This window comes from Corvus hawaiiensis, chromosome 5, assembly GCF_020740725.1.
Source record: "Corvus hawaiiensis isolate bCorHaw1 chromosome 5, bCorHaw1.pri.cur, whole genome shotgun sequence".
NCBI lineage: Eukaryota > Metazoa > Chordata > Aves > Passeriformes > Corvidae > Corvus > Corvus hawaiiensis.
Genome location: NC_063217.1, coordinates 73,257,481 through 73,284,617, shown reverse-complemented (window position 1 = coordinate 73,284,617; position 27,137 = coordinate 73,257,481). Strand labels below are relative to the sequence as shown.

The window sequence follows — 27,137 nt, the reverse complement described above, 5'->3', positions numbered from 1 at the left end:
CCAAGGGAGGATGTGGCAGAGGCAGGCAACGATGGGCTGTAAGGAAATGGGAATGCAAAGCCAGCAGAAGCCCTCCAGCAGTTACAGAGACATCTCAACAGTGTCACTCCCATTAGGAAAATATTACCCAGACTCAGCACAAACCCTGCCAGAGCAAACTCCACTTGGGAAAAAAACTCCATGGTTTTACCAGGTTTGAATCAGCAATTTTCTAGACTGGGTCGGAGCTTGCATCATCAGGCTAATGCAGATTTTATCATTATTTGGGATCTCATAAACCAAAATTAGCAAAGCAGCTGTAAATCAATGCCAAAACTCGTAACGAGATGGTGCAACAGTGTTACACCACCGAAATTATATGAATTGCAAGACTAGAAATCAGAGTGCTAAAAATCAACTTTACCTAAAGTTAAAAGAGGACCAAGAAATCAAAAGTTCACCAAAAGAAGACAAACGAGAGAAACCAGGAAAATGACACTGGATTTCTTGGTGAAGAGATGGTTACTTTCCTCACCAATTTTTTTCCAAATTGCTAAATTAAACAATTGGGAGCATTAGTACACATGGAACTGCTGGAAAAGTAATAGTTACCCAAGATGACAAATCCTCCACGGGTATTTGCTCAGCAAAGGAAGTAAGCTTTTAATGTAACTTGATGTGCAATCTCACAAAGAGAAAGCACTAGGTTCTCCGAACAGCAAGGCTTAACCTACACTTCCATCCATTTTAAACTCTCTGTAAAAAAGCAACCCTATATGCACTGATGTACAGCCATGTCACCATGGTAAGAACCTGAGAAACACAGCAATTCTGCAAATCTCCCTAGTGCACAAAATCCTGCAGCCCAGGAGCTCTGTTACCACAGGAACATGAGCTGTGTTTGCCTAGAAATTTCCTACCGCAGTGTAGCAGAGGCCAGATTACTCAAGCAAAGCTGGAAGAAGAGAAAACACCAAAAATTGCAAAGACTGACTCGGAAGAAAGGATTCTGAGGCCTCTCAAAGTTTCTTCTCAAGGCCTGGAAGTTCAGCTAATGGCTTTTGCCTCATTTTAATTCCCGAACAAAATTCAGCAGGGCTCGCTTTCTACTACAACGATACAAACGACTAAGGTAACAAGAGGCAGAAATCTCAACAATGATAATGGTGAGGAGTAACTGTAAATGGAAGTTGTGGGGTATGCCCAGCCCCTGCCCTGGAGGGATCTCTGCTGAGATAAGAGATTTCATAACCGCCCAGCAGGACTCCCTGGAAAGGCAACCACTTCTTTGGTCACGGCGAGAAAAGACAGACCCACAATCCTTTAGGAGACCCTATGCAGATCCTCTGTAACCCACTGGCCTTCACCCATCCCCTGTATCCCTATAAAAGCTAAGACCTCTGCCCCTGTGGAAGGGAGCTCTTGTCCCTGGCTTTCCCCTTCACCGGAGTATGGACCAGCAATAAAGCTCCTTCCGTGCGGAACCAGCCACACGAGCCTCTCATTTCTCTCTCTGGTGTGGCCTGGAGGCTGCCCTGCAGAGCTGAGCTGGAATCATGAGCTGATAATCACTAAAGAGCTGACAGCCTCTGCAAGGGCCCTCCTGCCAGCAGCTGAGGGAAGACACCGGGCCTTGGGAAGGCGATTCCTTTCAGGACCATCTCCCTGGACCGGTCACCTCTTCCTGGGTCAGAGCCACTGACCCCATCACCAGCTGTAATCATCACCAGCTGTAATAGGAAAGGATGAGGAAATTCTGTGGGTTTTAAACAAACTTTCACATACATATTACTTAACTGGGAAACAGAGATTTGAAAAAGGAGAACAGAAAATACTGTTTGTAATCCACTTTCCTTATTTTTTCTACACCATTCACTAGGCATCATAACTAGAAGGCTGGACAGAGAAGAAACCATAGATTTATTAAAAGGATGAATAAAAGAAAGCGATGCTGAAAAATGAACTGAATTAGTTATATGCAAAGCAGTGTCTGCACAGCAAAGTTCAGCTTTCAGAGAGGTACTGGAGCCCTGCTCGTAGAAGAAGTGAAACCAATTTCAAGGAAGATTTTCATGACACTTCTTGGCTATGACCATGAACAGTAAGGACCGCACAGAAACAGAATCACTTAACATTTGGCCTTTCTTCAACAATATTTAGTTTCCCAACAATAACTGCCTGTACATGGTTCTGAATAGCAGGAATAAATACGTCTTCAGGAACAGACAGTTCTGAGTATAAAGCTTAAAAAAAGAATCCACACTGTAAGTCAGAAAACATCATACCCCTAAGTTATCCTCACGCTTCCATTGCCAAAAAACTATCTCCCCTTTTAAGGCTGATACACATTCTTGGGTAAATGGAAGGAAGATCTCTTAGCTTCCCTTCCAACACTTGTCTGGTGGGAATAATCAGTGATTTAATTTTTCATATGTGAATTCAGAACTTGGTATCTTTCCTAGTTCAGAATCACTCCTTCAGTAGAAATGCCTAAGAAGAATTAGTCTCTCTCCAAACATATTTAAATACTTTCTTTGTGAATATTTGGTAGATACCTTGATTCATTAAATAATAATCTGATTTCATAAATACTTCCAAAAAGCCAGCAGAAAATATGTTCGTTTCCTCAGGTTTTATTGTTTGCAGTGATTACTCTGGGAGATTCAAATCAGGAACTGAAGTGAAAATATTTTCGTATGTGTCTCCTTACTTTCCACATTTCAAAGTTTTATCTTTCTGAAAGAAAAAATTCTGCTTTACTCACATCCAGTTTTAAGATTCCTCTGCCAATACCAGAGGAACTTCTGAAGTTTAGGACCTATGACTACAGACTACAGTGGAAAGCTTTTGTCAAATGTCATCCTCAGATTTCCTAACTGCATAATGGCACTCATTAAATAGACCCGCCATCCAATCAGATATGAACTAGGTAGAAATTTGGCATCGTTGGGAAGCTAAAATACAGGTATGTTGATTGTTAAGAAGTTTAGTCCTGAAATCTTTCTTATCCTCATGAAATAACTAAATACTAAGTATTTTTCTGGTTAGGTACTAATTGGATGCCTAACTTGGAAACACAAAACCAGTGATCTGCAAAAGTTTTTGAAAATTCTCTATTTTCACAGCAAAGATAATTGGAAAATATTTCCGGTGTTAAGATTATTTTTTTAACTTTTTCTCTAAAGAAAAAAATCTTGCTCATTTGAAAAGTACAATGTGTTTACTCACAGGCTAAAATCAAAAAATGTGACTCACCACAGCTGTGCTGCTTTCTTCTGACTGGAGAAAAGTATGAAAAAGGTAACTAAAGAGGGGTTTTCACCCTGGAGTATCTGGTACAGGCTAAGACTTGGAAGGTAATTAATAGAAGAGATCATACAACACCATAAAAAAGGAGTACTATTATTATATGTGTATTACTTTAGTAAAAAAGTTACCCTGGAACTGACACCTTCACACTAAGTCACTTTTTGAAGGGACATTTAATCAAGCTAACTAGGAAGAATAAAGAATAGGCCTGAACTACCAGAGAAAGGATTAGTGAAGTCTAATTTCAGAAATCTGTCGCTCTGCAATGAATATGTAATTTAAAAAGACGAGTAACTAAAAAAAAAGCTACATGGGAGGAAAGCGAAGAAAACGATGCATGTCATCTTTGAGAAACCACCCAATCAATTAAACTAGATCTCTGCTATCCTACAGAAATCACACTGGAAAAAACAGTTATCATTTTTTTCTTATTTTTCCTAACTTAGACATACTCATTGTCAGAGCTGAGCTGCCTTCCTCTGGCACACTTCCTTTTTCACTCTCAGTGCTTCCTGGCGTGATGCAGCTCCATTATTCACCAGAGGTAACAGTTTAAAGGGGAATATGGTAGTGACCCAGGCGTGAGAGCTCCAGTGGGCTGCTAGCAGCACTTGGAATGATTTTAGGGTCATCATTTAGCTGCCTGAGGGCATGGCTGCAGGAGAAGGAATAGGACAGAATACAATGCCTGCTGCCAAACCCCGGGCATGTTAATTGCAGGTTTTCTGAAACAGGAGCAGAACACTTTGTCCATTATCCCATGAACTGCGCACTTTGGTGCAGGTGGTGATGCACACAGTTCGTGCAGATTTGCAGAGCCCTACCTGCCTGTCACCAAGGCTGTCATTGCCTGTTTGCACTCCAAGCCAAACGTCACAGATACAAACTGTGCATGTGGAACAGCTGGTCTGCCACAGAGGAGCTGAACTCCATCCTACACTGCTCCAAGCCACTCAACAAGGTGAAGATTTGTGACCACATAGAACCAATTTAGACTTTTGTTTCAACTGAGTTCTGTGCATTTCAGCCCTTCCTCTGCACCAGTTCACTATTGTCTTTTGTTCATCTTGCCTGGCTTGTGGAAGCTCACAAATACATTCTGGTTCCAGCAAGGCCCAGGTGAATGACTCTGGAGTCTGACTACACCATATGTGTAACCACAGCTGCAGAAGGGCTGCAACGCCTCCCCAAAAAGAGGACATTCCCTTATCTCTCACCACTTTACAATGCAAAACCTTTGGTGGGATAAAATAGCACAGATAACACTCCTCTTCCTCCTTAATCAAATTTCGAGGTCAAACCTGTAAGCTTAAGAGAGATGCCACAGAAATTTGACATGTCATTTTGAGCTGTGGTACACTCGTCTTCGCTTTCTATTTATCATTAAAACGAAGGAGCTGATTTCATCCCAGGCACCAAACAATTTTATTAGTCTAAAAATACCACAAAGGACAGGAAATTCCCACCCTTCTGCAGAAGTCTCAGGTACAGCAAATATCCTTGTGAGAGATACCCTTGGTATATAATTTGATGTTGGAAAAACTTAAAAACCCAGCTACAGTTCCCTTAAGATCAAGGTACTTACCTGTTTACACTGTTTCTAAAGCAAGGAGACAGACACACCTCCACAACACTTTATTTTTTGCTTTACATGGTTAGAAAACACAGCTCTGGAAATAAAAGGAGCAGAGCTTTCTTCATCAATGGAAGGACAGAATCTCAACACAAAACACAGTATAAAATAAGCATCTCACTAAAACCAGCACTAACTACTGACATTGGTCTGGCTCACTGTGCAACAGACACTGTCCGCTGAAATTCTTCTGCAGGTCTCCAAAAGTCATGAGCAATCCTGGAAAAAACCCCACTACACACTGCTCAAAAAAACCCCAAACACCTGGCACAGAGAGCTCATTGATGGCAGAGCAATGGCTCAAAGATGAGAACACCGCACGGTGCTTTAGGTGATCCAACAGAATATTGCATCCCATAGCAGAATTCGTAAGGAGCACCACATTATAAAGAAAGAGCCTTGCCTGGAGATACTTGCACTTGACTTCTCTGAGCTGCTCTTTGTATTTATTAATTTCCATTTCCCCTAAATTTTCTAATCTGATAAATACTGTACTAGGCAATGAAATGTTCCTACCGATATTAGGATGCTTCAGGAGGCGACAGATTCTAGCTTCTCTTTCCAGTTTCTGGTGATCTGCAACAAAAGAAAGCAAGACAGTTGCTGTTACTATGAAGATTGACATCGTTTAGTGTATTTGCTTTAGAGAAGCAAAACCAATACATCATCTAATGTGATCTTTAAAAAAACCCCCCTTTATTTAAATCCACTAATATTTTACATCCAAACTGTAATATTGAATTGATTATTTTTAACCTTTGGGTAGAGCAGGAGGCTGGAGCTCTGGACTTGTACATCACCAAGCCCTAACAACATTTCTGGAGATAAAATACTACTGCTTGTGTCAAGCTCTGTTTTCTACAATAAACAACACAAATACTCCAAGATACTAACTCTGGAAAATAGAACTGTTTGAAATGTAAAAAATGTGCTTTGAACCTTGAAAATACTAAGAAATGAACAAGTTTAGGAAAAGGTGCTTTGGATGACAACTCTAAAGAGTCAAAAATTCAGCATCAGATATTAAAATTAGAAAGTTCAATCCTTACTGCAAAGTGTCCACTTAGATATTTAGGTTTAAAAGAACTATAGCAACAGATTTAAAATAAAACAGAGAAAGCAAACACCATCTTTAAAATACTTAACACGTCAAGTTTCTTAGAACACTTTTTAAATCCCGAGGGAAGAACAAGAAGGAAAACTTCTTTAATTTTTCTGTAATTTGTACTTCCTAATATCTGCAGTCAACTGTAACAATAACTGAATCAATTTTACATATGTTAACAGTTCAGATTATTTTTTTATGCTTTAAAGAACTGGGATAGTTCTTGAGCTAGCTACTGCTTGTCAACTGACCCATCATACTTTCTGAGGCCTCAGAGCCTCCATCACTTGTGTAAGAAAATGTGTCAGCTTAGCCTTCTTCCATGGTTACCTTAATGTTTATTTAAAAAAAAAATTCAGAAGTTAAAAGCATTAAAAAAATATATAAATCTGCAAGATAAGCTTAAAGCTCTTTTTTTAAAGTTAAGCTCTGCCACTGAGGTTTCCCGTTAAGATTTTTTAATCCAGTTGCAACAAGACTGAAACATAAGCACAGACATCTACAGTTCCAGCACCTTCATGTCCAGCAGCCCTGGCTGTAACTTAATCATGGACTGAGCACTTGGCACATTACCCAGAGCAAGCAGGGAGATGATCTGAAAGGCAAACTGAACTAACATGGGGTGAGAACAAAGATGAAAATGAGAACGCTGCCTCAAAAGCAAAGAAACCGTCCAGGGCTGTGGGTTGTTTAGCATAGGAGCTCTATCACTGGTGCACTACCAGCTCTGCTTTCGAAGGCTGTTCTGTACCACCCCCAGCTATATTTACAGGATCCCCCAGCACAGCCAGAAACCTGGAAGGTGTCCGAGAGTCTTCTGTGAAATGCTAAAAACATCCTGTGTCGACTCTTCAGGGCAACACAGATATAATAAAAAACTTCATCTCCAGCTTTGAATATGAAGTATAAACATTTGAAATTTCTTTGCTATTAACTGCTGCATCACAGCTTCTGAACTGACACTGGGTATGATTAATATTCAGCTCTCCTTTGCAGACATGACAGTGGGCTCAGGTAACAAATACTAGAGCTGAACACTTTCAGGTATGAGGAGAGGCTAAAATGCTATTGCATGGTTTCAGAACAATAACTGTATTGATTAAAAAAGCACGCCTGATATTTTTCAAATCACAGCAAAAATATCTTAGAGATGCTGCTGGATGCACTGCAATATATGAAGGTTACATCTACACCATCATCATCATTTTTATCGACTGCATTATAAATTCCCAGGTTTTCACTTCAAACTGAACCAGTATATTGATGGATGCCAATGAGGTGTTCTCTGCTGACATGTAATTAGAATAATGAGCTCTGGGCATTTAACTCCTTCAGTTGCTTGTGTCACAATAATTGCTATCACACCTGCTGGGTGACTGGAGGTACCTCACAGCCTGTACAGTGTGCTGTGAGGCAGCAGAAAGAACATTAAATACTCCCTGAGTCAGGGATTTACGTGGACATTAAGGTCCAGAAGATGACAGTGGCACTTCCAAAGAAATAGACTATGCCTTAGTGTTGTTAGAGGAGTAAGTCTGCAGTGTGTGTTTGGGGGTGGGACCAACTGCAAATTTAACTTCATGGGGTAGCCAAGAAAACAACTCTCCTGTAAAATCTGCACATTTCTTCCGTGAGTTTTGGGAAATCACGTTCCTTCCTCTCTCCACTCGGTTTATTTACAAGTACTTGCAACTGCAAGGGCTGTGCCACCCGTAGCTATTTGTGTCACCCTGCCTCCTGCCAGGGCTTGAGTACTGGGGAGCTAAAGGTGAATGTCAGAGGGCAGGGCACACCGAAATACTTCAAGCACTCAGCTCCCAAATATCTGAAGTGTAAGGTGTGCCACTGCGGAGTTCACTGGGAAAGAAGGGCCCTGCCACACAGCCAGGGAAACTACCTAGCAGGCACAACCCCCCACAAACCCTGAGAAAGTCTGGGATAGCAACTGGTGGAAAATGATTATGTTACAACAGTATCACAGGAAAAGTTATAGAAAAAATAAATGCAATAATAGGTCACTTATTGAAATAAAGAGTAAATTCCTCTCAATTTTGACAGCATATAATTCATCAGCTAAAACTGTGTTTATCTGCCAGGTAAACCTGAAACAGGAAAAATTATTATCAGGAACAGGAAGCCAAGCTTGAAAGCCACACAGATAATAAAAAGGGACTGCACAAATACATCTATATACTTGTTTCCTTTCCTCTCTTTTAATTACCTAGACTCAATTACAAACAGGTCTCCTACATTGTCTACTTAAGAGACTGTAATTAAATGAAAAATACAAGCTGAAGTTCGAAAAGCAGCAAAGCCAATACAGAAGAAGGAATCCTCTCCAAATTCGAGATTATTTTATGAAAGCAAGTCTCCATTAGTGAATGGCCTCTACCACAGCAACAGCCCATTGCCGAGATTGGAAAAAGATCACTGCCTGTCAACCACTGATACCATCAGAAGGAAGGCAGCAATGAGAATAATGCAGGTTTATTAATGGAAAAAACCTTGCAGCCACCCACAAATAACTTTAATCTGACATGGGGCCAAGAAAAAGAAAAAAAAAAAAAAAAAAAAAAATTTAATGCACTGAACCATGAAAATCTCAGCCTTTACAATAACTAATGAAACTGCGTGAAACCTGAAACAGAATATAGCTGTGTAAAACTGGGGGTACTCATAGACCATATAAATGTAAAATCTTCAACTAATCCTCATTTATATGACGATGTTCTGGTAGACCACAAGCTAATATTATAATTTATGACACCTGCATGAGAAAATCAGACTGTCTGCATTGAGTTTCTACTAGGTAGGCAAATAAAATAACTAATTTTTTCAGTAGTATTAATATTTGCTTTCTTACAGAAGCTTACATACATATACTACACACATTTCTTGAATCACATCACAACATTTTATAATTAAAGACACATAATGTATGCCTTTAATTATGCATTGTATGTCTTAATATATTAAGACATCTAATTAAAGTCTTCAGCATATATCTCTTCTACTGAAGTGCCATGAATCTTCACCCAAAGTGCTGATCCTGCATGACCACCCAAACTGAGCTTATCACCAGGGCAGAAATGTGCCCCTCTCACTACCTATCAACACAGGTATCTAAAATGCAAACTTCTCCAAAGCAAAGAAGTTTTCTGTTATCTGCTGCAACTTCTGTAGTTGCTTTTTTGAATTTTATTATTAGAGCTTGCAGTCCACAGCGAACAATATAAAAGCATTTTCCCAATGTCCCTTTCACTGTCTGTACATTTATTTTTCCCCCCAGGAATGACTGGATAGATTATTAGTCAGTATGAGGTGATGCATGTTTTGTCAAATGGCTTGCTTATCTTTTTGAGGATGGTCTCTACAACCTGCTTCCTACTCTGTTTTCCATGTTTTTCTTTACACAGCTAAATGAAGAGAAAACAAGGAGCACTAACTTGGAAGAGGCTCTTCAGATTACACTGCAAACCCAGACCACCTTGGTGCCACTACATTCTGCCATGGAAACCAGAAAATGACTGCGGAAAGTCTGACAACAGGATGTACTAGGACACAGCTGTTCTAATTTTCTGATATTAGACTGACTAAAAGGACTTTGTCACTCTCCCTCCTAGCAAAACAAAGCTTTAAAAGGAAACCTTGTGATGCATTAAAACTCTCTTTTCTTCATGTCTTTTTTGTTTTTATTAGGACTTAAATTTTACTATTAAAGAACATATCCTCTGGGCACCTAAAATCTCACCAGAATAAGCTCTTCTATCATACAAGAAGCTGCTGAGGAGATGAAGCCCTTCCCTAGAAATTGAAGCCCTGCTCCACAAAATTTCTAGGCAGCTCAGGGGCCAGGGACAACCTAACCACCCAACCTGCGAGGAGTTTTTTGGGTGTGCAGAGAGATGTGGAATACCTGGTACCATTCAGGCAGATAGCTACTGCATGGGAATTTGCATGGGCACAACAGACTTACTCCTGTGTCATATCGAACTCCTACTCACTACATCCAGGGCATTTGTAAGATTAAGGATTTCGAACTGAACCTGGAACCAGTCTATGCATGATGTTGCTATAATGCAGTGGCACAGATGAAGTTAACGGAACTCTCCCTTGAGAAATAAATATGCTGCCTGTAGTACAAATATGCAAAACTGAAATGTTATGACCATGACAAATCCTTCAATATGTGCAGGTTCTTAGCCAAAAAAACCCCACAGAGCTGCAAAATTTTTGGAGGGGGGGGAAAAGCATCAAAGAAAGTTTACATTTCAGCAATATCAAAACGTCAAACATGCAGCCTGAGTGATTGAAACTGCAGCCAAGTTCCTTGTACACATTTTTCCCTGGCAGTTATGCAAACCAATGTTTGTAACTCAGTGAGCAAGACGCACAGGTTAACAGAGCAACAACTTCACCCATCACCACCCTGATTTTGTCAACTTTGCTGGCAACTGTCTAGAGCACGATGAAGTATCCTCTGTCTCATGGAATGTAAATATTTGTGATTTAAGGGCATGCTGTGTATAGGAATAGTGCTACAACAGAGACTTGCTTTAAGTCCAGGAATGTGGTTTATACACAATCTAAATGCATCAAATGCAGTTTCCAAACTCTCTCTGATGAAGCATTAAGGCTCTGGAAACAGCCCAGTTCTATTTCTTAGACCTGACCATTTCTCTAAGTTGAAGTCACTAGTGAGTGTCCTGGTTTCAGCCAGGATAATTCCCTTCCTAGTGGCTGGTACAGTGCTAAGTACTGGATTTAGGATGAGAATCATGTTGATCCCCCACTGATGTTTTAGCTGCTGCTATAAGCAGAGTTTGCACTAAGTCAGCTTTTCGCAGCACCCCACAGGTTGGGGCTGACCTGCTGGAGAGCAGCTCTGCAGAGAAGGCCCTGTGGGTCTGGGTGGACAACAAGGGGTCCAAGAGCCAGCAGTGCCCTGGGGGCTGAGGATGCCAATGAGTGCACAGGGAGAAGTGTGGCCAGCAGGATGAGAGGGGTGATCCTCCCCCCCTGCTCTCCCCTGGTGGGACTACATCTGCACTACTGGCTTCAGTTCTGGGCTCCCCAGCTCAAGACAGACAAGGAAGGACTGGGGAGGGTCCAGCAGAGGCTACAAAGATGATGAGGGGACTGGACCACCTCTCTTAGGAGGAAAGGCTGAGTGAACTGGGCCTCTTTAGCCTGGGGAAAAAAATGACTAAGAGGGAATCTTACCAATACAGACAAATATCCTGAGGCTTGCTGTCAAGAGAATGAGGCCAGACTTTTCCCAGTGGTGCCCAGTGACAAGACAAGAGACAAAGGGCACAAACTGGAACACAAGCAGTTGCATCTGAATATGAGTGAAAACTTCTTTACTGTGAGGGTGACTAAGCACTGGAATAGGCTGCTCAGAGAGGTTGTGGAGCTTCCTTCTCTGGAAATACTCAACATTCACCTGGGCATGACCCTGTGCAACCTGCTCCAGGTGAACCTACTTTAGCAAGGGACTGGATTAGAGGATTTCCAGAGGTCCCTGCCAACCCCAAACATTCTGGGATAAACTTGGAGGGAAGCTGGCTGCGGGCTGCTGCTCAGGAACTGGGTGGGCACTGGTCAACGAGCAGTTGCATCATGCATCACTTGTTTTGTATATTTCAATTCTTTAGTCATCATCCTCCTCCTATTACTTGTTACTATTATTCTCCCTTCCTTTTCTGTCTTAGTGAACTACCTTTAACTCAACCCACAAATCTTAATTTTATTTCTTCCGATTCTCTCGCCCATTCTCCTGCAGGGTGTGGGAGGAGGGAGAGAGTGAGGCTGTGTGGTGTTTAGCTGCCTGTCAGGTCAAACCACGAGAGCAGGGACCAATAGCATTACTAAGCCCCTGCCTGATCTGGTTCTTATAAAAGGCAATTTACAGACCTTTAGCAATTTGCAAGCCTTCATTTTCAGCCTGTAAGATAAAACAAGAAACACACTTATTCATGTAACAGCCCATCCCACAGCCCTCTGAATCTTCCATTACTGAGTTCATGCTACAGCAGCGCTCACAGATAAACCTCAGTTACCCCCTCTGCTATTCTTACAGAGGTAAATGCTAAGGAATATAGTCCCTCAATTCCCAAAAGCACTTTTTCAAAACGAATGCTCCAGCATTCAGTACCTGCTCCTGGGGAGATATTTGAACAGAGCCTTTACTTATTCCTCTCTTCCTAGTATTTATAGCTCGGAAAGTGGGACATTCTTAGAATAAACAATTACAGACATTGCGAGTACTCATCTGACCCACCCCTCCTAATGTTTCCCGAGCAGAATCACACGCCAGGTGTTCATTGTTATGAAGGCATCTTCTCCATGGATACCCCGCTCCGTAATGGGTAGGAGCATGCAACAACAATAGCACGGCCAATTCTTTTATTAGGCCATCGGTCAAAAGCATCAACAGAGCAGAAATCAGGGCACTGAGTATGCCTCCAGTTATTTCTGTGCCTGTGTTCCCATACACACTTCTCTTCAACAAGCTACTGAATATCAAGAAAAAGCAAAATATATTAATTGAAGATGCTTCGTAAAATAATGAATAAACCCCACACCTGTAGAGCTTCAAATTCTGCCCCAGGGCATTAAGAAAACAAAAGGCACATTTGTGCTCAGCTGCAAGGCTTTCTTCCACATCCCACCCGCTTTCTGTGTTAGTATTTTACCCTTCATAGTGCACAAGAAATTGATAAATGGACAGAGAGACCTGACTCCCACCTACAATGCACAGATTACAGAGGCAGAGACACTGCAAGTGTCTTTAGGTCACTTTATCAGACAGTTTAGCCCTGATTTCTATGACACCTGCTATGACCAAAAGGTGCGCAGCATTCCTGAATTTGTCCTGTTTCTAGCACCCTGCAGAAATTGAGGAGTACATGAGTTCAAGTGAGCTGACAAAAAGAGTAAAGACAACACATGACATTAATAGCGAAGCACCGAGCCCACAATTTCACTTTTTTTCCATGATTTGTGTTTAATGGTGTCCATAATGAACAGAGACAAGAGATCAACAGAATGGTACAAATGCAAACTGGCCTTTACCCAACTGTTGGGAACCTTTAAACAGCTCCTAACAGCACACATTCACACGGTGCTGAGTTCAAGCTAAGAAATCCTATTTCTTCATCTTTTTATACTCTCATTTGCTGTGGATTCAAACAGCCAGCTGGCGATTCACTCATTTCACTCTTCTGACTTAGAAAAGCAAGAAAAGTATTAGTAAAAGTCCAGAACTACTGTTATATACATATATTGATTGTTGTTTTCTATATAAGATATGTGCACAATTACATATAGTAGTTTTATATCTATTATGTGTTTTATTATATAAAGAGCACATCTACTGAAACCGAATGATGTACTGTAAACTCTTCAGTGCCAAAGTAAACAAAGGGCCTGAGAGCCAGAAGCATGAGTCTGATCACCTACCTGGTCACCTCCATCTGTTTGCCAACAACCTGCACCTGACACTTAACTTGGTGCACCCTGTGTCCCATATTCTCGGTATCATCTCTTGATCTGACCCATCCAGTGCTGTACCTTGTAGCACCTCCCTGATACATCTTCATGCAAGGCTTACATTTGCCTTAACAGGAAAACCTGAATGCACTTTTCATCCTTCATCTTCCCCTTGCTGCCTCCTTCTGTCCCAATAGCAGTGTATTTTCCTTTGTGACTCAAACTTGACAATTCCTAGAGCTGATGGTCAGCCAAGTCTTCTTCAACCACTCCCCTTCCATCCCTACACAAATGCATGTCCTTTATTTTGCATGCTGGAAGCTCTTCCTTTATCTCATTGCCCTCCTTTCATTTTGGTTCTCAACTTTAAGCTGCCTGCCCTCTGCCCTTTTAAATTCTGCTGATAAATATATGAGTGCATTCACTATTCCTCAGTTTGTTTCAGCTTCTATTTTCTGGGCTGTTTAAATTTTTTTAGGCTTCTCAGTTCTCTCTTGGCTCATTTCCTGCAGAAAGTCGCAGTTTTCAGGAAACAATATTTGGAAAAAAGATCTTAGGAATTGAAAGCAAGTTCAGAAAAATAAATCATGTAAGAGACGCCTGGAACTCGAGGTGTTGACTCATCAGTCTAATGAACACTAAAGCATCTGTTTGCCCTCAAATACTTCACTGGAAAGGGATGGGTTGCAGGATATACTTGGCTGCCTTGCTGAACTCCAGTCCTACAGAGCCCATCTTAAACACATTAAATCCATTAACAGCATTGTAAACTCTGAGCAGACTTCTGTCTGACAACTAAAATTTCGAAGGCAGCCTGAAAGTTCTGAAGTGATGCAGGGAGACATGCATAAGAAATACTCATTTTCCTTCCAAATGTTATTAAAACAATATTGTCTAATAACCACAGAAAAAAAAAGCAGCTCAATATCAAGTCAAAACCCACTGACAGCTACAACAATACGTAAACTATAGTAGCCAATAAATTGTGACCTTCTGACTGACGCCATCTTATTTTAATATAAATGAGTAATTACTACATGTAAGACTGGTGTCAAGTCATGATCTGTGACAGCCACTTGGCTGGGATAGGCAGAAGTTACTGATTTTGATGCTGCTGCGAAGAGCAAATTCTGAACTCTGACTTGAGGTTTTCACTTTGGCAATGTTTATTTTTAGAAATCATATCACTGATCATCATCATTTGCCTTGATGCAATTTCTACAAGATGTTGCATTAATTGTTTGTGAGGGAGAAACTTATAAATTTTTTTAAACACAGGATGACCAGTGAGGATGTTCAGTTTGCTGATAGCTTACAGTTGAGAGAGGGTTCCATATTTAATAGAAAAGGAAATACCATTGTGCAGAAAAGGTCAACAACTTTTATTTCTAGTATTTCCTGTAGTCACTGTTACTTTAAAACTAAATATTATACATGACTTATCCTACCAGAGACTAAGGGCTTCTTTTATGCAAATCTACTCAAAATCACTGACATTTATCTTAATAAAAGCTCATGGACTTTAACCCCCTAGGAGGAAACAACTGTAGAACTAGAATCAAGTCCAAATAGAACAAAAACAATGGTTTGGCAACTAGCATTATGACTCAGAGGAAATTTAAGCAGCACATCAAAGCCAAAGCTTTTCATAACAAAAAGAAACACTAAGAATACATAAGCACATGCTTACAGGAATATTTCATCAAAAATAACAGTAGGCTGGACCAGTATTATAGGACTAAAGATACAATTGCATTAATAAAAATATCCTGATGCCTAAACCTCAGTCTTTACCAAACAGCAGGTCATAAGTAAAGTCAGTATTTCTACATGACCCATAAAAAGCTAAAACAACCGAAATAATAAACTCAAAAAGGAGTTCCACATTAAGTTTTAACTTGATTGTCTTCTGTCCATTAACTTGTTTTAAAACAAAGAAGTGGATTATGACTAACCCACTGTATTAATTTTTTTCTGCTCTGTCAAGTTGCTAAGCCTTTGCTCATAATAAAAACAAATCTCCTCAAATACCATGTGCATGAATAGCTCTTAACCATCTGAAGCTTTATATTACAGCAATCTTTTGATAACAGGACACTGATGCCATGGCCTCTAAGCTACACAAGTATGGTCTTCTTTTGCAGGAGGATTGTCTTGACGTTATTTTTAGAGTCACTTTCTTGTAACTCAATTCGCTTTGTTTGTAAAACCCATCTTTCAAACAAAACACAATACTAGCCTTGCAAACACAGACTAGTAAGAGATAGTCCCCCAAAAGAAGTTTCTCATTAAAAAACAAATCACAGAGGAGAGCCAATGTCCAAGTAGAAGCCAGTGATGAGTGGCATTCCTTGGGGTCAGTGTTGGAACTGGTGCTCTTGAACATCTTCATCAGCGACATGGGCAATGGGACTGAGTGCACCCTCAGCAAGTTTGCCAACAACATCAAGCTGCGTGGTGTGGCTGACATGCTGGATGGAAAGGATGTCTCCTACAGGGACCCTGGCAGGCTGGAGAGGTGGGCCCTTGTGACCCTCAGGAAGGTTCAACAAGGCCAAATGCATGCACAACATGACCTGGCAATGTGCACTTGCAGCCCAGAAAGCCAATCATACCCTGGACGACATGCCAAGAAGTGTGGCCAGCCAGTCAAGGGAGGTGACTCTTCCCCTCTACTCCACTCTCAGGAGACCCCACCTGCAGTGCTGTGTCAAGGCCTGGGGCTCCCAAAATAAGATGAGGACATGCTGGAGTGAGTTGAGGCCATGAAGATGCTCAGAGAGGTGGAGCACCTCTGCTTTGAAGCCAGGCCTGGAGACGAAAAGGTTTTCGGGAGACCTGAGAGCTCCTTACAGTGCCTAAAGGGCTACAGGAGAGCTGAAAAGGGAATTGTGACAAGAGCCTTAGATCACAGGACAAGGGGGAAGGGCTTCAAACAAACAAAAGGTAAGACTAGATACAAGGACAAAATTCCCTGTTAGGGTGGGGAGGCTCTGGCACAGGCTGCCCAGAGAAGCTGCAGCTGCCCCGTCCCTGAAGGCCACGTTGGACGGGTCTTGGAGGAACCTGGGATAGTCGAAGGTGTCGGCGGCAGGGGGTGGAATGAGATGATTTTCAAGGCCCCTTCCAAACCTAACCATTCTAGGATTCTATGAAATCCTCCACATGTTTTGCCTCCTAATTCCTAATTTGTCTTATTTCAATAAGACATGCCTAAATAGCTTGTCTGACTCAAGAGCTGCATCATTCCACATGTTCTACAGGCAGTGAATAAAGATGCTCCCAGGCAAGAAAGTCTGAGGCTTTTTTCTTTTAATTAAGGCGAGGAGAAAAAAAACAGGATTTTTATAACCAGCCACAAATAGAAGTTCAAGCAAGCATTAACAGGTAGTTCAACTTCAGCTTTTGACAAATTTGCGGCATTTATTGTGTAAACAAACTCACTTCCCTTAAATGTGTGCTTTCCACAGCTTCTGCACTGTGTGCCATACGTTATAACCAGAGAAAACAGAATATAATCAAAGTACGTAAGACAATCAGAAGGATATATGAGATAACCAAAGGAAGTGTAAGTATACAGAACTCCTGCAGGAGATGAAGCCATCATCTAGTGCTGCAAGCAGGAAGTCCCCGGAGGACAGCCATCCTCCTTAATGGACAGTGGTTGCACAAAACCAGTCTAAAGGGATTTAAGCTTTTTCCCACTATTAAGGGAATTAACACTTGTTTACTTGCACGTATAGTGTTAGTTCCCAAGCTGCTGGCCTTTTCCCAAGCTACCGAGCTTCTTGGGAAACACTTGGAAACTGGGTTATCTCTCTGTTGGCAAAACAAACAGGGCAAGCAAATCATTCTGTGCCTCAGGAAAATAAAAGAACCACCCAATAATCCCACTATGTAAAAGAACACTCGATGCATTCCGGTTTCTCACGGTGTCAGGTTCATCCCTGTTACCACTTAAAGAGCACTGAAGATATGATCAATCTTTCAAAACCACACTCTCTCAGGGATATAACAAACCCAGCCAATAGTCCATTCCACATAACGCATGTTTATCCCTCGTTTCTGTAAAAAAAGAACTGTAATAGTCCAGAGACTCCAGATTCTGGCATGGTGACAAATATTAGCTAAGAGGGAAATACTGTAGTATCACTAATATTAGCATTGCACGATATTTTACTGATGTTATAAAAGAAAACAAAGTCATCAATATTAATTGGGAAATTATTGAATCTGATTAGCCTGATGATTTAGAGAGAATAAGTATATAAGAATATATTTACAGCAACGTGATTTGTTCTAAATACCCATGCTGTCACTTTCAGTCAGGAATTTTATTAGTCTGATTTGAGATTGTATGGTTGAGGTGTTCTATTGCCAAACCCCAATCACTGATGCAAGTACAACTTTGAAAAAAATCACAGCACAGGGCACTGGCAAAAAATGGCAGACACCCATGACAACCCAGGCCCCCTCAAAAAAAAAAAGAAGCAGCCCAAACCACAACTAAACCACAAGAATTAAATGTAATTCAGAGTCAAAGGACAGAATTTCAATTTACTCAGCAGAAAACCTCTCAACCGGATAGAGGTTACTTAAAAAAAAAAAATTAAAATAGTGTTTTGTTCAAACCCTCTCCCCTCTAATTATCAGCCTCTGGCATTGCTGTCATTTTTCTAGAATCTGCTGAATAACTGAAAAAGTTATTTAATGGAAATACTTTAAATTATGAATCTTATGTATCACTATTATTAATGTGCCACATTTAATGTGGTTTCCATGGTACAGCTCAATGTTCTACTTACCATATAGAATAACTGAAACTATTGTAGAAAATGAAACTATTGTAGAAAAAAACCCAACCTTTCTCTTCTAAAACTGAGAAGGAACTGGAGGAGAGAAATAACCCAGCCTCCAGTTGTGTTATTTAATTAAAACTGCCACTTCTAATTAAATTTCTGACAAAGCACCGGGGAAATAGTCCCACTGCTGTACCAAATTTATAAAACAGAAGTTCATTACTCATATGCTGTATTTGCCTACAATCCTTTCAGCTAGTTCCAAGAGCTCACAGCCAGTATGGAACAGCTCTCAGAGATGGAAAGGCTTTGTAGCTCAGCACAGAAAAAGGACCTCAGCACCTTGTCCTATAACATCCAAGAACTGACACAAAAAGCGTTGATAGAAAACGTTGCACAGAAGCAACTCTCAGCTTCTTTCCAGTGCAGCTCATCCATTTCTGCTGAGGGTGACCGAGCACTGGCACCTGGCTGCCCAGCGAGGTAGGCTGGGCAGTGTCCATCCTTGGAGCTGTACAGACGCTATCTAGACACGTCCCTGGGCAGCCTGCTTGAGCAGGGGGGCTGGAGCAGCCAACCTCCAGAGGTGCCTTCCAGCCTCAGCCCTCGGCCTGAAGGAATCCCAGATGCTGGATATCCCACACCAGCTGACTGTCACAGACATTTGGCTTCAGTGTCTTCATGCACAAGTGTTTCAAATGACCAGCACAGTCCTCATTCCTTGAGCAAACAGTTGTAGGCATTTTCCAGAGAGGGTTCCAAAGTCTGGATGGGTGTTAAACCAAGCTCTCCAATACCTACTTCAAAGGAGAATTGCCTGTTTCATGCCACCACAGGAACTCGTAACAGCACAGACGTTCCTAAAGCCCTCACCTCCCGGTACATCAAGATCGCACTTGTGCAGCTGAGTAGATGTCTCCCATGTTAAGAACTCAGAGAAGCTTGCTGCTTAGGTAATTGTTATTTTATTAACAGCACCCTGACTAATCTGCCATGAACTTGCTGCTCTGAGCTATCCCAATTAATTGTACCCACTCCACCTCTTCGCACACTGAACCAGTTTGTGATTGCTCAGGTAACCACGCGTGAAAGGAAGCCATCTGTTAGCTAAAGAGGGTGTCCAGCATGAGAGACACTTGCTGGCAAGAGCACCAGGATCAGTCCGCTAGCAGAAATATCTCAAATTCCCCAGACTAGGTGTGGAAAAGTTGGTTTCTGGCACTTAGTGCTGCACCTCCTGAACAGAGCATGCAATGATATCTACCACAAAGACAGCTGAGCAGACTTGCCTCTGGAATCTGCCCCCTTTTTGCTCCTCAGGCAACTCAAACTTCTGCACGATGACTATGACACACTCCCTTACGCTATGCCAAAAGGAATGACGGTGCCATGGAAAACATGGCTCTGAACTGCCCAACTTCCACATTCTTCCAGCCTGATTCATGAGCTGTATTCCTGATGAACTGTATGCATACCATGTATGAACACAGGCGCCTCCAGACTTCACCCACTCAGCTCCCACACGGGTGATGCTGCAAATAAAGGCCTTGCTCTGCAAGGTGAGCACAACCTCGCACAGCACTCACCATGTCTCAAAGGTACCACAGAGCACCAAAATCTTAGGTATCACTGGAAATAACAGTAGCACAACTACCTCTGTCACAAAGTTCACTGTTACCTGCTCATTCCTGAGTTTAACACTTGCCAAAAGGTAGCTTTTTTTTTTTCAATTAGGAATTTAGAGGAGCTCTTACTCAGAGAAGAGCTAATAGTCACCAACAAAGGCAGAAACTCACACCCTTCCTTGGCAGAGGGCCAGGCACTGTAGTCATTACTCTGGGAGAACTCTCACTGATGGAACTGCTCCACGACACGCACATCATGACTCATGCTGCAAAAACTTGGCTCCTGGAGTTGTTTCCCATCTAATTAAAATTCACTCAAACATCCTACAATCCAGCTTTTACCACAACAGTATCAGTATCTGTGTCTGCAGCCAAAAGGCTATTCAGCACCACAAACTGGCTGTAGAGGTAGCAAATACACCTAACACTGAAAGAGGTACTGAAAATAATCTGTTTTGTTGCCTGCCTCCTCAACGGCCACAGTTACAGGCAACCAGAAATTAAGCTGCTGCCTGGTTGGATTTTTTTTCCAAGAATCCATGGAAGCAGCAGTGGTACAGCATAAAAGAACAAAGTAAACTGCTGCCACGTATTTTAGGCTAGCCTAAAAGATTTACTGAACACGGCTTGCTTCACTTCTTCCTCCCATGGGGTTCGTACAAACCCTTCTGTCGCCTTTTAATTTTAACTGGATGTTTTGAAGCAATGTTTAGCTCATTTATCTTTATTAGTTTTATTTCTAATGTAACTCTCTGGACAATTTCCTCTATTGCTACTTCTCTTTTCAAAAGACAGTCCAAAGATACCAGTGAAGATCTGGTGATCTGTGCAACTATCACGCGCACAGAAATAAGACAAAATGTTACACGAACATTTTTCTCTTGCAAAAAACATCTCTCGGGTTTGTCTCTTGATGTGACCTTGTGGATCAAACTACAACCAAAGCCTTTGGCAGATGGTTGCTAAAAGGAAGTCACACGTGAAGTTTCTTAAGCGTGCACTTAACCACTAAGAAATGATGAAAATGGAAGAAGATGAAAGGAGTTGTTATTGTCTTGGCCTTTGGAAAAAAAAAAATCCAATCATGATCAAAAACACACAAAAAGTAAAACCAACATTCCTACTAAGAATAAAAAACGAAACCAATACTTCTACTAATATTGTAATCAAAGTACAAAAGACGTAAAAGAAGAAAAACCTTCACCTTTAAACGCCTATTTTACTAGACTGTAAATGCTATTCTTTAGATATTTAAAAATCCAGAGGCAGGAAATGGACTCTTCCATTACTAAGAAGTCTTTCATTCTGAAACACAGATATTTCTCATTGTTTGTGATGTCCAAATTATGCTTTTAATTGAATTCTAAATCATTAGCCACTGCTGTATTTCCTTCAAGGTTTTGAGCACAGCTGCCCTCACTCCTGAGCCCTGGTGTTCCCAGTCAAGCTGGCCTTGCTGGTCACAGTGTGAGCTGTAAGAGAAACTCTGCCAGCATGCAAAAATATTGAGGTATTGACACTGCTAATAAAAACATTCAGGCTTCACCTTTGCAAGGGTCATGAAACAACAGCAGAAATACTTCTGTCAGGCTTTCAGAGGCCAAGAGAATCACAACCCTGAGAGAGGAAGAGCACAAAGTCTAGTGGAAAGACCACTAAAATTTACTGTGCAGTTTCACAGCAAATGAGGTTTAAGTACACCGAAGTTAAGCTTCAGTCTGTGGAGTTTCAGTGTGAAACCAGAAAGTCTTCCTGTATGTTCACCACAAAACACCTTGCTGTACAAGCTATTTGCACCAACTGACTTGCTTTCTGCTCCTGTGTGAGCAGCCTGATGTCCTATACCAGGAAGAAGTCACCATCAACTGAATATGTAACTTCTTTACAAATAAAGTTCAGGAAAACATTTATCTAAAGGACAAAGGTAGTTCTTATTTGGATCCCAGGTTCTTAAGATAAAATGTGGAAATATTAACATATTATCAGCAATCGGTGAGCTAGATAGCAAAAATGAAAGCTAGACAGGTTTCAGATGCAAGATTTGCATTTTCCTCTTAATTCTCAAGCTGAAACAGATTTAGACTTATGTATCCCATTCCCAGAAATTCCCTTTCCCAGCTACAGGCTTTGGGCCTCTACATTCACTTCTGTGCATTTAGAAATCTCTTCTCTACATTCGTAAACAACGTAAACAATCCTACATACAAGTTGGGAAAAAAAAAAAATCACCATTGAAAGCACTCCCCTGGTTCAAGTGTGCTTTAGTGCATCCCATCAATACAGGTACGAAGCAGCTGGAGATGTGGAATTTGCAAATATGAAATGACTGAGCAAGGATGAAGTGCCAACTTGAACATCAGAAGCAAAGAAGGTAAAAGCAAACCACAAGCGTGTTAAGAGCACAGGGAATATGAACAGATCTAAAAAGTACTTGACTGCAGTGCTAAAGCAGAAACCACTAAACGGCTTCCACTTCACCTCTGCAGCACAGGCTAGAGCTGGAGCAGCCTTAAAAAGCAGGGATTTCCACATATTGCAGACTCTGCACCTACTGAAACTGGTTTTTCACCGTGTCAGCTGAAATGTCGCAAGTGCCTGCAGTGAGACACCCTCCAGGATCTAGCACCAGTCTGACAAGTTGCTACTAAACCCATCCCACAACTTAAGAGTTCACCGATAAGCAAATGCCACAAATCCAGTTAGCTGGACTAAAGAACAACGTAAGTCTGTTTTGACCATCTGGTACAGCAAGTTTTCCAGCTTCAGTAAAATCAGGTTTTTTCTTGTCCCAGCTAAAGGTGCTGAATTCCCCTCTGGAGCCAGACTACAGAGGGGAATTCATGTGCAACTTGACATGTTACACATAACATGCATGTGTAAGTACCCCCTCACCCCACTGTTTTCACAGCATAGTAAATACACATAATAACACACAATCCTACGTGAAGAAAGGTCTGTCCATTAACAATTTAAACAAGCAAGACTTGACTCTCAGGGAAATTAACCTAGAAAAACTCAAGCAAAAACTTCGAATAGAAGGAACTTTTGCAAAGCCAAAACATTTCACTGACACAAACTACTAAGACAAGGGCTCTAAGTGGTTCTTTAAAAAATACATTAATTCACGTTGCATTTTCAGCAACACTGACGTAAATGTAGTTTTGGTAGCACTGTGCCATTTCCTCCCTACTTTTTCATTGTTCTACAATAAAATAAATGCCTTTCCCTAAGCAGTAACTTTTGCAATGTATTTTAAATAAGACCACACCACTGTTAACACTGGAGTTCCCATACTTAAAGCATCTGATTGCAGTACTCAGGAATGTGTCAATTCTGCTACAAAATACAAGATTTCCCAACTCCAGTGATTTACGAGCCTGAATTCAGAAGCAGAGCTCTTGCAAAGTGCTATTTTACAGCTTCAGGTGTAAGGAAGAAGTGTCTTAAGAAGCTGCCACCCACCATGTGCAGTTTTGGCAACCCATCGTTGAAGATTTAGGAGACATGTTTATTTTTATCAACTCAGTATCTTCGATAGATTATGAAAATAAGCAGCTTGGAGCGAGTAACAAACTTCTTAAATGTGTAATCACTTTGTCAAAAAGCAAAACAAAAATGTGATAATGAGGCTTGTGTTTGCAGTATATACCCACGGGGACATTTTAATACACGAGAAGGCTGAAACAGAAGCACTGAAATACTGCAGTAGGACTTGCAAGGACTCGCAGCTTGAAGAATCAAGCAAATGCCACTAAAAGAGAATCAAGGGAGATGGTTGGTCAGTCCTTGCTGAGCTGGGAACACTCCTGCCTTTGAGTGGCCAGGCAGAGACCAGCGCCAGCAATGGCAAGGGAGGCAAAGCATCCATGACACTGGAATCTCCTTTTAAAAATAAGCGAACCGTGCTACCTTCTTGGGTCGATCATTTTAGTCCAGAACACAGTATTTTAGGCCATTTGGATACTTTGCAAGGGATCTTTGACACTTAACACCCACTACTTCTGAAAGAAATTCAACATCTAATGAGAGAAATGAGGCACTCAAGCCAGTAGTTATCTGTGTTGAGTATAACCAGGACAGCATTCCATTGGTAGCATACTAACATAGGTATTATGGCACATTTTATTACTTTGATCCCGCTTCTAGAAGAGCACTTTTTAAAAAATGGGACAAAATAACTTGGATTCCCTTATATCCACATGGATTTTATAGCAAAATTAACATTTTTCTGAAAAGCGAGCTCATCCTAGAACTCAAAAATCAAGTTGCATTACTACTAACAACAAAACTGCAGTGAACAGAATTTGGTCTTTATTTGTATTTCTGCCTGCCAAGAACATTCTCTGTGCAACTGCCTCCTTACAATGCAAGGAATCAGGCCAGTGCTGATGCACATAAAAAAAATCACCAAGTAGAAATTCTGAACATAATTCCCTGCAGTAAAAGCAGGAGTGAAAAGCATCAGAGAGGCATTACTGCCCCTTGAAATAGCAGTCTTGATTAACATGCTACATTCAAATCTGACTAATGTTAATCAAATTACCCTCACCAACTTCAGATGTGCCCAGAGTGAGTTATGAACCCCAAATCTCCCTTGGAGCAATCTAAGTGGTGAACCACTAAGAACAGTAATTCTTTCATGCTTTAGATACTGAAAGGTGAGATCAGCTCCACACAGATGTGATTTTAAATGCAACCTCTTTCAATTCCCCACTCTGAATACTCCACTTGAAAAAGACCCACTCCTAGCTGTCTGCAATTACCAAATAATGCTTCTCACCCAGCTGAGCACGTTAAGTCAGCACAAGGATCTGAAGCACTTCCCAGACGAAGCAGTGCATGGCTGGCTGGCTCCATGTCCCAGGCGTGGTCATGAGTGCTGATCAAACATCACCGGGAAACCAGGCACATCACATGGCTGTGTCTCATTCCACTTGTGCGCCTCACAGCTGCCAGAGCCAGCCACTCTTCCCTTCCCAAGAACTCACGCTCCACACATGTGCAGGCTAAACTTCTGGCACTGCCCCAGGACCCACACACCGCCTCTGACCCAGCCCCTACTGACACAGAGAGGGGAGGATACGTGGTCCCTCTCCTGGAGGTGCTTTAGTCTACAAACATGGACAAGCAGAAGAGAGAAAAAAAACAGAGAATGGTCAAAAAGTGCACAGACTCGTAGGAGACAGGATGTCCGGCTGAAAAACTGCAGAAAAACCAGCTCCCGCCCTAGCTCCAAGAAGCAAGAGCAGTAGTTTTGATGCAAGGCCATAGTGTCCAGCAGCTCTACTGGCCCTGCATGGCTAAATCAAGGGACAGGTTTCCCTGCTCTCCTGAACACCTCCCTTTTCCTGCTGGCACATGTGGCTATGCAGCACTTATAAAACCACACAGATTTTAGAAATTTCTGAAGCCATGTTAGAGTACAGAGAGAAACAATCTCAGGGCTCCATCACACCAACAGTGGTTTCCGGATATTAGCCAAAGGTGCAGAGACCCCCCCGCCACAGATCCTCACTTCTGTTACTGAGAATTTGGCAAAACTGAGTTTACTCATGTGGAGAAAGCACCCATATGGATATTCAGAAACATGTTTTGATATTAAGGGAGAGGCAACTAGGAAGATTTTGAGAAGTCAGGCCTAAAATGAAAACCTCTTATGCTTCAGATTCTACTTGATCTGAAAACATTGTTTCTAATAAAACAAAAGCTAATGACTAAATACATTCCCAGTTTAGTATGACTGGTGAGATCAGAACACAGTTGACACAAAAAGTCCCACAGTGCTTCTTAGAGATTAATGATCAGCTCCAAGCAATCAAATCCAACACTTATTTATAGACTAATCCAAATGCCTGACAGCATTTCTCCACCAGGATGCTGAATTACTTCAATATTATGTGCCTGATTCCTTTCAGTAAATGTACAGTAAATTAAATTTATAATGCTGTGGTATCAAGCCCACTTAAATTCTCGAGTACATTCATTCTTCAAGTACCCTCTCCAAGGGTGCTGTCACACCTCCGACTTATCATGTAGTGTTTCTCAAAGATTTTTATTCATGTCACTCTTCTAGGTGTCATTGCCTTTGCACAGCTCCTCTTACTCTCTTCCCACCTCTGTTCCCATACCTCATCCCAGGGAATAGAAGGTAGTTTGCAGCACTTACAACCAAGATGATCTCACCTTTTTGCCAGCTAGGAAGAGGAAGGGGTCCAGTCTTCAGATCCCGCACAACTGACTCCTAATACCACCACACCAAGCGTCAGAACACCTGACAGAGATGGCTGTCAGCAACACCACATCGTCCAGATGTGTAGAGAGAGTACCTCAGCTGCCAGCTGCCTTGCAAAATAAAAGATTAGCATAAAGCAGAAACTTCCTGTGTCACATTTTCAACTACAAAGCATTTTTTTCAAACGAAAAGGATTAACACCACCAGCAAATTTATGACCAGGTGAGACCTGAAGGTCTCAAGCTGAAATACGAAACAAGATTATTTAGCGTGTGAATTGCTGAGCACACCTTGCATGCTGTCGTTTCACTGAAGTAACATCATCTCTTTCAGTAATTTATTAACTTCAGTTAAGAAGGAGAGGGGAAAATAACTGTTCTGGATTGCCTTGGGAATGATACATCTTGAAACATCAGTAATTCCACTACTAAATATTGTTAGTTCATAGCATCTGTTAAAAAGTCCCCTTACAAGAAGCAGTGTGTCACAAGTTATCTATCAGAGGTGTGAGAAAGATTAAACAGCAAACTGGCACAGCCATCAGCTATAAATTATCAACAGCAACTCTGCTATTTATACCTGGAAGCACTGGTATAGATGATGAGACTTTTCTTCGATGCCATCCAATGTTACCTCTAGAAAACTAAAAACTGAACTGCTAAACAGGGACGAGGGAGAACCACTCCTAGGAGCTGCAAAGAGAAGCAACTACAGACTAAAAATGAACTCTGCTAACAAAAGCGTGATAGCCAAGTGCTGTGCAATGCCGGCACCGACCCCCCCTGCAGACAAGACCCATGGAAAGCAGTATGTGGAAACAGGGAATTTTGACCAGAGCTAAGCCAAGCCGTGTCCAACACACTGACATTTTCCAGACAAAAGCCACAGAGAGTCATAAAAAGCTCTCATTTCTCACTGCACAGAAGATCTGCTGTTCTGACTGCACAGTTCAATCCTTGGC

The 27,137-nt window shown here is 41.5% G+C and overlaps 1 protein-coding gene across 33 annotated transcripts in view; it reads right to left on the bottom strand.

Moving 5' to 3' along the window:
- The window catches only part of CAMK2D (calcium/calmodulin dependent protein kinase II delta), a 124,360-nt gene that overhangs the window by 70,522 nt on the left and 26,701 nt on the right, over positions 1-27,137 (bottom strand). For all 33 annotated transcript variants that reach the window (XM_048304375.1, XM_048304376.1, XM_048304377.1 and 30 more), the window contains exon 4: positions 5,438-5,497. In XM_048304375.1, the coding sequence (XP_048160332.1) occupies positions 5,438-5,497 (60 nt within the window). The remainder of the gene's footprint in view (positions 1-5,437; positions 5,498-27,137) is intronic.